At 37.4% G+C, this 11,886-nt stretch overlaps 1 protein-coding gene and 1 pseudogene across 1 annotated transcript; one reads left to right on the top strand and one right to left on the bottom strand.

The window, feature by feature from the left end:
* Nucleotides 1-2,934: 2,934 nt before the first annotated feature.
* Nucleotides 2,935-4,424, top strand: LOC18022379 (annotated as a pseudogene).
* Nucleotides 4,425-9,243: 4,819 nt separating this feature from the next.
* Nucleotides 9,244-10,701, bottom strand: LOC112088131. The gene has a single exon (XM_024158288.1). It carries the CDS (start codon nucleotides 10,699-10,701, stop codon nucleotides 9,244-9,246), a length of 1,458 nt encoding a protein of 485 aa, XP_024014056.1.
* Between the last annotated feature and the right edge of the window lie 1,185 nt (nucleotides 10,702-11,886).

Raw genomic sequence — 11,886 nt, 5'->3', positions numbered from 1 at the left:
ACATGCATAATTGCCATGATTCTGCAAGAACCACCCCATGCTTCATGTTTCACAATGAAATGCAGCTATAATAATATCATAGTTGACCAATAAAAACCGCAAAATCTTTGAATGAAGAGAACAATAAATATTTACATTTTTTCATAGAACGAGCTTAGAAAAAAAGTGTTTATGATGTAGATAAGCCGGAAGAATAAAAATATCAAATCAGTACAAAAAAATATTAAAAAATCTTAGACGAATACCAAAAAGTTAGAAATGTTGTTTATTTGTTTTTATTAGGAATGTGGAAAGCCTTAATTTCAATGTCACTATTAGTTATGAACATTATGTTAAAAAGAAAAGGAAAGAAAAGTTATGTTAAACTTTGAACAATCGGAACTCTTAAACCTTTAGATGCTGTTTCTCGCAACCTCTTCAAACCGACTTCACATATTTCTAGAGCAAGCCCTAAGATCTTAAAATCAAATTTAATCTGTTGTTTCCTTTTAGTGAGATTATATTTTTCTAGCAGAACGCCGTGATTAAAAAATTGAAAACAACGTCTTTTGAACCTAAATTTATATATTGTCTGAGATGAAAAAGTTGAAAAGACAAAGAAGATGAAAAGATATGATTGTAAATGTAGATGTTTCTTAAAAAAAAGACTAATGAAATTTCTCAGATGGGAATTTATACTTAATAAATTGAAAATTAGAATAAATGGCATTAAATTTATTTTTAAAATGGACACTTGTTGGTCTCTGGAATGCTGATGTAGCAAGCTGTGGGAGATGGCTAACCTCTTTTCATATATAAGATTTTCAAAAGACGAACTGAGAGGATTGACTCCTTTCATGGTAAAGAGAAGATTGCAGGAAAAAAGTTTTTAATGATGATTTTTTTTTTTTGGTCAATAAGAATGATGAAGCTTTGAAGTGATTATGCTCCTTCAATGATTAATAAGTTAGTTTTTAGTTAACTACTGGACTCTTTTTGTCCAGAACTAATTTTGCAAGTTCTAAGTTGTCGATTGTTTCATTTATTTGGCATTTATAAAAGCTCAACTTGAAAAACGTTTTTTTACATTATAAAAGAAATGGAAAGATAGTTTAGTAAATCCCAACCTTACAAATGCAGCACATCTTATTTCCTTTTCATAGAAGATCAGCCTCACATATTCTCCGTGCTTAGCTATCTGACAAACAAACTAAGACAAGTTCAATGTTAGGAAATGATATTACGAAGAAAATATATTTATCTTCTTTAGGCAGGTGTTGAGACTCTTCATCAAATAACCAAGAAGGCAGCAGAGGAACCTAAAGCTTGAAACTTTTCAGATTCCCAATTCAAGCAATTTAGCTAAAATGACTGCAGAGAGAACAGACTGAAACTCAAAAGTTAGTTAAAGTGATTGCAGCAGAGGAACCTAAAGCTTGAAACTTTTCAAACTCTCGATTCAAGCAATTAGCTAAAGTGATTGCAGTGCTAGAGAACAGACTTGAAACTCAAATTAGAACAAACATACTCGATCTCAAGCTTCCGAGCAAGACGGGAATATTTGTCAGCATTCAGCTTCGCAATGATGATAGGCTGCTTCAGTTTAGCAAGAGCAGGAGCAGCTGCATCTAACTGTATCAGATCGAAAATTGGAGCATCAATAACGAAACTACACAATTAACGTATAACCTAGATTTTATCTGTGCTCTCGCACAACAATTTTTTTCTTGTTTAGCGAATTTCTTAATATAATTTGTGTTTTTTAATACAGTCTAGCTTTTAATCCGTGCTTGTTGTGTTATATTAAAACAGAAACAGTTTTAGTGCTTGCTTCCAAACATTTTCTAAGTTTTTTTTCAAACATTCCGAGTTTTATTTTTATTTTTAAGAAAATTCTGTTTGGAAACTGTTTTAATGTTGATCCAAGTTAATGTAATATATAACTGAAAAAACATTTTATTTTATATTTATATTTAATTCTAAAATTATTTATTAATTTAAATATTTTCAGATTTTCATAAATATAGGTTAGATTTCATTTAAAATTCAAATTATTTGAATTCTCTTATTACTATATTTAATTACAAAATTTTAAATATTAATTGAATTACTCTAAAATTAATTTAATTTCAATTAGATTTTTTATTTAATATTTTTGAAATTTAAACTAATGTGTTCCTAATAGCGCATATGATTAACGAAAATGTTATTATATTTTTTCATTATAATTAATTATTCTAAAATTTTACATATTTAAAATTGATAAATATTTATATTATATGTTAATTTGATGGGATGGGTAAGGGTTGTGTTTTAATATTTAAGGTCTTATGCGAGTTAGGTTATCAAAACATGCAAAATATAAAGTTAAAAATTATTTCAAATTAGTAAATATTTATATTATAAAATAATATGAATTATGTTTTATAACCACAATTTTTTCAGATTAATAGAATGGACGAGTTAGAATTATATTTTTGTAATTACGATTCTTTTTTTATTAATAAAATGAATGAGTTAGAATTATGTTTTTATAATCGTGTTCATAATAATATTAAAAAAAAATCTAAAATACAAATTATATATTTAAATATAAAAATAAATCTTTGTTACTTATTAGAAAAACTATATCTATAAAAAAGATAAATTATATTACAAAATTTGATTAATAAAAGAAAAAATCATCTGGAGACGCACAAAGTAAAACATAGTTTCAAACTAAAAAGCAAGCTAGATGGGCCTGATCATGTAGCAAATTTCGGACAACAAAAACCCAAACAATTACAAGCAGAAGGGTTATGGGTTCAAAGCCCAAAAGAGAAAAAAGAAATTGAATAAGACATAGGGTTGCAACTTGGGTCTTGAGTTTCCAGTGAGATCTCTATCCGTCTCCTCCGCCTGTAAAAGCCACATCGACATCAACACTCCTGAATATTGTTCTGAAGGATCCCTGAGGATTGGTAAAGGCGGAGGAGAAAGGATTTTATGCGATCATTGCCTGAGGTACTCACTTTTTGTTGTTTTTTTCGTTTTTGTTTTGATGCAACCCTGAATATCTTGTTTCTACTTATTCATAAAGTATGAATTTTTTTATGATAGTGTCGGAATTCGAAACAGCTGATTTGAAAGTTGTTCTTTTTTTTCTGATTCCTAGCTCGAGTCGGATGCTCAGATCGTGTGTTAGTGTGTGTGTATATATATATATATTTATAAAGCATTGATCGTCTCTCTTGATCAGTTAGAGACGAGATACAATGGTGAAAAGACATCGCTCGAGAGTTGAATTGCTACCACACGATGCTGTAGAGATCATACTCGAGAGAGTTCCGGGGAAATCTCTGCGAAGATTCAGGTCTGTATCCAAGAGGTGGAAATCGACAATCGATTCCCGACGTTTCCACGAACAACAGTTGATCCGTCGTAGGCAATCACGAGGTGCAGATATGCTTTTGGTGTCCATTGTTGATTACGGTGAAGATTGTGATCCTGGAAGGATGAGAACTGTGTTGGGGTCGTCAGAAATTTGGACGGTCAGTTTCTCAATTCTGACCACCGACGAGGTTTGCCATGGTAGTTGTGACGGTCTGCTATTCCTCTCCCATTTCTACAAACAGAATGTCGTGATCAACCCCGCCACTGGATGGCATCAAAGTTTTCTACATTCCTGTTTTCAACAGTTGTGCGTCTACAGATTAAAGAAAGGGCTCCAGCTCACCCCATGTAAGCTTGGATTCGGGAAAGACAAATCGACGGGCACATACAAGCCGGTTTTGCTATATAATTCATCTGAATTAGGACTAGACAGCGTTACTAGTTGTGAAGTTTTTGATTTTAGCACCAATGCTTGGAGGTACGTTCTCCATGCTTCTTCGTATCAGATTATTACTTGCCAACGTATTATCTTTCGATCTTCACACCGAAACCTTTCAAGTCATCTCTAAAACTCCCTTTGCCTATGGAAGTCAGTCATTGTCGGGACATCATCATGTCCACCCTTGATAACCGCCTGTGCGTATCCGAGAAAAACTGGCCCACCCAAGTTATATGGTCGTTTGTTTCTTCAGGTGGCAACAAGACATGGGAGAAAATTTGCTCGATAGATCTCACCCAAATTTTTTTTGTTACGGGGAACCCGAATGGCCACTGGAACCAGTAGCAATTCTGGAGAAGAATAAGTTATTACCTCATGGTCATGATTTCTCTGAACCAGTGGCACTGGTGGTACATGATCTCCATACTAAATCGTATGATTTACTCTACATGCCTAACTCCCGCGGAATTTGTGTTTGCTATTTCCACAGTTTATTTACTGCTTTATCGAATTAATTTTGTCCTTCTTTATCGAATTAATTTTGTCCTTCTTTATCGAATTAATTTTGTCCTTCTTTTCTTCGTAACGACAAGTCATTGTAATTTAACGTTTTCTGCATTTTATAATATAACGATGTCTCACGGAAACTATTTTTATTTATGTAATTTAATTATTGTTTTTATTTTTATTTATATATAAATTTTCTAATAAGTATATAACAAAAAATATTTTTGTTTAAATATAATTTGGTTTTATTGATTTATTTTTTTTAGTATTATATATGACCGCGATTAAAAAACATTATTTTAACCCATTTATTTATATTAATTCGAAAAGTACCACAATTAAAAACATCATTATAACATGTTATTAATATTAATCCAAAAATAATCAATATTATTATAATATTTAACATGTATGTTCATATTATTTGTATATATTAAATATTATTTAATTTAAATATTTAAATTTTAGATTTATTTAGTAAAAATATACAATAATATATCATTTTCATCTCATTGAAAATATTATTTAAATTTGAATACTTAAATTAAATTTAAATTAATATATGAATTATTATTTTATAAAAATATAATAATGATCATACCTTAAGACTCGAACACACAACCTTACAAATAAGGGTTTACCACTATACCAACTAACTTAAATACATTTATTGACTTTAATACACTAAAAATATTTATACTGATATCTAACTGAGATCAACATCTTTTTTTTTTTTAACGCAATTATTGTATTTTATTAACTCAAAAGAGGAAATAGAGTTTAAACCAAAACCATAACAAAACAAACGAAGGTTACAAGGCCAACCATCAGGTCGAAAACACAGAGGCATTCGACTTTTCCTGCTCGATGATTTCAGTTAGCCAGCCCGGAGCTCCCGAAGCCACATATGATTGAGACTTGTCCTCCACCACAACACTCCTCGCTATCATGAATGCCGGTTTATTTGCCTCTCGGACTTCAGGTACCCATTTCCATTCTGATATACCATGCAAAGTCTCAAGGAGTTCCCTTGATTGGGATCGGAAAGCAGGCCATGCATGTGGATTGTTTACAGCCCCGATAATCTCCGATGCCTCTGTAGCAAACACCACGCTACCAATATGATGACTGCACATGCTTTCAACCGTCCACAGGTGTGCCAGTGTTTTCGCCTCAATCAAGCTCTCAACAGTACTGAAGGCTCGACGGCTGTGAATCTTAGTTATTCCATCGTGATCTCTCACAATCTATGCAGCTCCACCCACTCTCTTTCTTCGCGACCAGGTGACACCAATGTTACACTTTAGCGTGCCTTCATCAGGAGGTAACCACTTCTTTGGCTGCTGTATATCAAGAGCCTCCTCCCCTGATTCCAAATTTTTACCTTGTTGAGCCTCAAACCATTGATTAGAGTTCTCCCATATTTTTGCAGCTGTTTGAGGGGCCGTGAATCTCTTCCCTTCAAATAAGAACGCATTCCTGTTCTTCCAAATATGCCAGAGGATCCATGGGAAGCTTCTGCTAATCTCCTCTGGGATCTCCTTATCATGGACTCTGTTCAACAAATACGCCATGTTTACAAAGATGGATTGTTGGTGAAAACCTTCAGCAGGGAAAGGAAAATTTGTTAACGCCCATGTCTGTCTTGCGATAGTGCACTCGAAGAGAACATGGTTTATGGATTCCCCATTTCCTCCACAACTTTGACATACCCCATCCACTGTCATTCCTCTCCCTTTAAGACCATCAGAAACTGGCAGTGCCTCACTCAATGCCTTCCACATAAACAATTTGATCTTTGGGCTCGTTTTCGTAGTCCGGACTTTGCTTTTCAAAGGGTTCAAAGATGGTCTTTCCATGGCCACTAATCTAGCTTTCGACGGTTGCAGATTCTTCCCCAGCCAATAACCAGACTTAACAGAGTAGCCTCCACACCTGTTATAGGCCCATTCATATCCATCTTTCAGGCCAAAAGCCGGTCTGCTTTTCATGATAATTTCAATGTCTCCCGGGACAAAAATTTCTTCCAGTTTACCTCTGTCCCAAGTTTTGGTCTGAGGGTTAATCAGGTCTCTCACTTTAAGGTTTAAATCCCATAAAAGTTCTCGCCGAAATGGTGCCCGCGGTCTATCATCAAACATCCAGTTGTCTAACCACACGTTAACTGTATCAACCGACCCGATTGACCTCTTTAGCCCTTTTTCCAAGAGCTCTCTTCCATATAGAATACTCCTCCAAGCAAAAGAAGGTCGAGATCCCATCGCTGCTGATAGAAAACATGAGTTGGGGTAGTAACGGCTTCGTAAAACCCTGGAACAGAGGCTCTCCGGTAATGCAAGTAGCCTCCATCCTTGTTTAGCCAGCAAAGCTTGGTTAAACAGTTCAATATCTCTGAATCCGAGCCCCCACAACTCTTTTTCCAAGCATAGTTTCTCCCACGAGACCCAATGGATTTTCTTCTTATCCTCTTGTGCCTCCCACCAGAAGTTCGACATGGCACTGGTAAGGTTTTGGCACGTCATTTTTGGCAGCTTAAAAACAGACATGGCATACACCGGCATTGACATTGCGACTGATTTCAAAAGGATCTCCTTCCCTCCTTGCGACAGGAATCTGCCATACCATCCATGAAATCGCGACTTCATCTTGTCTTGGATATAGCTCAGCATTTCAATTTTCGATCCAGTAAAGCACTCCGACAATCCTAAGTACTTCCCTGTCCCTCCTTCAGATTGGATGCCCAATTTGATCTATATTCTCTGTTTTGTATCTTCTTCAACCTCAACCCCAAATGTGATCGACGATTTATCAAAATTAATCATTTGTCCAGATACTCTCTCGTACTCTTTCAAGATGTTATACAGAGCTTCACATTGAGAGTCATCCGCCTTGCACAAAACCAAACAGTCGTCTGCAAATAATAAGTGATCCACTGCGGGTCCATTCTCGGAGAATCGTATCCCAGATATTTTCCCTTCCATAGCCGCCTTGGTCATCAAATATGAAAATCCTTCAGTACACAGGTCGAAGAGGAAAGGCGATAGTGGATCGCCTTGTCGCAAACCCCTTCCTGGTCTTATCATCCCATGTGCCTCTCCGTTTATAAGCACCGTATATGTCACAGTTTGTACACAGAACATGATCCATTGGACAAACTTTGAATGAAATCCGAGAGCTGTATAGTCCCACTCTATCCGGTCATAGGCTTTTGACATATCCGTTTTGATTGCCATGTCTTCTACTGATATTCGAGGATGTGTCCTGAGTGCATGCACCATCTCATGTGCGATAATGATATTATCCGAGATCAAACGCTCTGCAACAAAAGCTGACTGCGTTGGTGAGACAATCTCCGCGAGCCAAGGTTGTAGTCTCCTAACCAAAATCTTTGAGACAGCTTTGTAAATAACCGTACACAAGCTTATTGGCCTCAAATCTACCATTCTCGTCGGTTTTGTGACCTTAGGGATGAGGCATATCTGCGTGTAATTCCATTCAATTGGGAACTCCCCTGTTTCAAAAAAAACGTTTGATCTCCAAGACAATTTGTGGCCCCAAGATATCCCAATAGTGTTGAAAGAAAAGGCCATTCATGCCATCAATACCCGGAGCACTCGAGGAATTTATGGAGAACACCGCATCCTTGATTTCCAAAGCTGATACCTCTTTAATAAGACTCCTATTCATTCGTTCTGAGACTCTCTCTGCAAAGCCATTAAAGAAGTCTCCACAGCTATCAGATCTTGAGGACGTAAAAAGTGTTTGAAAATAACTTCCTGCCACAGCACCCATCGAACCAGCAGTGCTTGCTTTATTACCCTGATCATCAATCAGGTATTCGATCTGGTTCCTTAATCGTTGAGTCTTCACCGAGGCGTGAAAAAACTTGGTATTTTTATCTCCCAGCTGCAGCCACTTCTCTCTACTGTTCTGTTTCCAGAAACTCTCCTCTTCTCTATAGGCTTTTGCAATTTCAGCCTTCAGGTTCCTACACATATCCAGTCTGGGATGAAGCAATGATTCCTCTATCTCCAGATCTTTGCGCATTTGTAGGATTCTGTCCATAGAGTTGCTTTTGTTTTCTTTTTTCCACTTACTGAGGGACTTCCTGCACGCACCTAATCTATCCATCAAACTCCTCGGTGCTGTTTGATGAATCCCTCTCCAGGCTACTCGAATTGCCTCCTTTACATTCGGTTTTCCAATGAACCGTTTATCAAAACGAAAGGAGCCTCTTGACTCCTTCTGTCTGCTCATTAGGTTGACAAGTACCGGCCTGTGGTCAGAACCAAGTTTCTCCATAAATACTTGGTTCGCCTGTGGAAAATATTGTCCCCACGCATTGTTACCAAAGCATCTATCCAGCTTGCTTTTAACCCAATGTTTATGTCTTACTCCTGCCCAAGTAAAGCCATCTCCATTCCCCATCAGTTCGACCATCTCACAGGTTCGAAGCATCTCAGCAAAGTCCTTAAAAGACCCATCACTTCGCCTTGGACCTCCCAGTTTCTCTCCATTGTGTAGGATTTCATTGAAATCTCCCACCATACACCACACGTCTTTCCTTTTCACACCAATGCGCATCAGTTTCTCCCATACATGAGCACTTCCTTTGATCTCAGGATCACCATATACAAAAGAAGCATAGAACTCAAAAGAACCACACTGTACAGCACAGTCGATTAGATGCTTGTCTGCATACTTTACATCCACCGACACATTATTCCTAACAAGTAAAGCCAAACCCCCACTCCAACCAATAGGATCCACCGTTATGACCCTTTCATATCCCAACCAAGTTTGAATATCCACTAAACCATTCCTGTCTTTCTTCGTCTCCATTAAGAACATGATCTCAGGGAAATGTGTTTTACGCATCTCCATGAGACGGGGAATCGTCAAGTCTTGTGCCCGGCCCAAGCCTTGACAATTCCAGCTCAAGATCCTCATTGAGGCGTCGGCGGTCCTTCCTTCAGGACCACCTCATTGTCATTACACCTAGCGATTTTAGTTACCACCATCTCCTCCTCCACAGCTTTCCTTTTATGTGGAGACACACCTTTTGGCTCTTCCACCACCTCTTTTGAAATCCCTTCAGTTTTAGTTTTCGATCCCTTTTGGTTCTTCCGAGACGTGGGAGTGATCTTTCTCCGAACTGATGCTCTTCTGGGTCTCACTCCTGATGAGCTCGCATCAGATGAACCTGTGTCAAAACCCAAGGACGCAGACTTAAAAACCGAGTTTGCAGAGTCGAAGTTTGCAGCCCCTCTCTCTGAAGTTGTCTCTTCTATGTGGGGAAACCTTGTCATTGCTATACCAGCCTTTATCGCAGACGCCATTAGTTTATCCCCGGGTGGTTTTAGGTTCTCTTTTTCACATGTCTTCACCACCTCGTCACTGGAAAAGATAGGCCCTTTTCCTTTATTCATGTCATTCGTGATCACTGGTCCATCTTCGAGCCGCAATACAAGGTTTTGAGTTCGTGTGTCCGAGCTCATACTCTGTATTAACATTTTTACTCTTTCCTCCCTTATTTTTCTCTCCTGTCCTTCTGCGGCAAGGAGGTACAGTCTCATCTCTTGTAATACATCTGGGTGGATTTTTAGCCGACCTGAATGTGGATCCAGTCCCACCTGATCCTCCCTCAGCACGCCAAACAAAGGGTCGTTTTCTTTCAGTATTGGTTTTGCTTCCAAAATACTCTTCCTTCGAGCCTCTGCCTTATCCTTTCTCAGTTTTATCAGCAGCGGGCACTTGTCTTTCTCATGTGTCAGACGTTGACAATTGTAACAACGTTTTTGGATTCGTTCAAAATCGTACCACACTGTTGTTGTTTCACCATTCGGTAGAATCACTGCCTTTGACCTGCGCACTGGTTTGGAAACGTCAAATCTCACCTTGACCCGCACGTAATCTTTGCTCTGGGGTTTCTCCAGGTCAAACGCCATCTCCTCCACCTTCCCAATGATGTCTCCCAGATCGTAAATAGAGGCTTCTGTGTAATAATTCACAGGAATATTACGGATCTGTATCCACACCGGCATAAACTGTAGATAGTCCTCTGGTGGCTTTTTCACCCATCGGTCTATAACAATAGACCACTCGTTAAACGTCCAAACCCTCTTCTTCATGACCTCCTCTAGGTCGTGTTCGTACTTGAAGCTGAACTGAAACCTCTCACTGGACAGAGCAACACCTCGTACCCGATCATAAACCTGCCACTTCCGTGGCATATCTAAGATAAGGTCAGCCATGTTCTGACATTCTGGATTTAGGGTTCTCCCCATGATGCTCATCACATTCTTTTCGCAGGAACAGTACTTCGGAAGATTTGGCATGACGAAAGGAATGTCCTCCTCCTCTTCGAGAGACAGAGACATAAGTGCTTTGTCGATATTCGCCATAGTTCAATCGCAACATGTTGAAAGACTGCCAAGTTTGTATTAGGGTTATTAGGTTTCAGCAAACGGCGCCTCAAGATAGCCTTCAAAAACCGAGGAAACCCTAGTAAAACAGAAAGATCTTCAACAGATTCACCACTTTTGTGTTTTTCTTAGGATATTTGGAAAACAAACGGGAAAAAACCCAGCCAAAAGCCCCACTTTTTCAAAAACCAAAGCCTCTAAATGGATTAGAGAGACCTAAGCGAAAAAGGGAGAGTCAATTACGAGACACAAGCTTCGATCTCCTGAAACCTCTATTTTGATAGATCAACATCATCTTTGGTTAATAAAACAATCTAAAAAAAAGAAAATAATAATAAATTTAATTTTTATTTAATATTTCGTAAAAAAAATAAATTTTTTATTAGAAAAATATTGTAATTAATTTGAACTATTTTTATATATTAAAATTTCAATATATTACATAATTATTAAGAAAATATAACTTTTAAATATATTTAGACTATTTAGAGGTTAGAGATTCGGATACGGATATCTGGACCTTATAATTTAACTATGTGGATATAGATCTGGTTTAGACGGATATATGATTTTACTATCCAGATCCGGATCCAGCCTTCTCGGATATCAGGAGCGACTCGGAGCGGATCATAGCAGATCCCGAATCAGATCTCGGATACCGGATAATAATTCCAGCCCTAGCCGGCGCAAACTAAGTCGTAGAGGACGACTCTGTAAGTCCGAGTGAAGTAAGGAAGGATTAGGTGCCAAGGATTATCAACCAATGATGATATTGATCTCAGTTGGATATCAATATAAATATTTTTAGTGTATTAAAGTCAATAAATGTCTCTAGCTCAGTTGGTATGGTGATAAATCATTCATATTTTAGAGAATGAACTTTTTAAAAAAATATGAAAACGACATCGTTTTGACCACCTGAAATATATATATATAAAAAATTGATCAAATTATATATTAAACCAGTATGCTACTTGTCTACCACGTCATAAATTGTTGACGGAAAATTATCACCGTTTACGGTTTTGGTGAAATTGGCCGCATTTCAATATTTCATGTAATTATAAGCATGGTTCAATAGTTCGTTTATGGATTTTTATGGGGGAATGGCCGTTTTCCCGTGCATTTAACTGCATCAGATCAAAAATTGGAGCATCAATAACG

This window comes from Eutrema salsugineum, unplaced genomic scaffold, assembly GCF_000478725.1.
Source record: "Eutrema salsugineum unplaced genomic scaffold, Eutsalg1_0 scaffold_15, whole genome shotgun sequence".
Classification (NCBI taxonomy): domain Eukaryota; kingdom Viridiplantae; phylum Streptophyta; class Magnoliopsida; order Brassicales; family Brassicaceae; genus Eutrema; species Eutrema salsugineum.
This window is presented reverse-complemented; position numbering and strand designations above follow the sequence as displayed.

What these genes read in the sequence shown, in the direction of transcription:
- LOC112088131 (XM_024158288.1), bottom strand. Translation starts at nt 10,701, where the DNA reads ATGGCGAATATCGACAAAGCACTTATGTCTCTGTCTCTCGAAGAGGAG.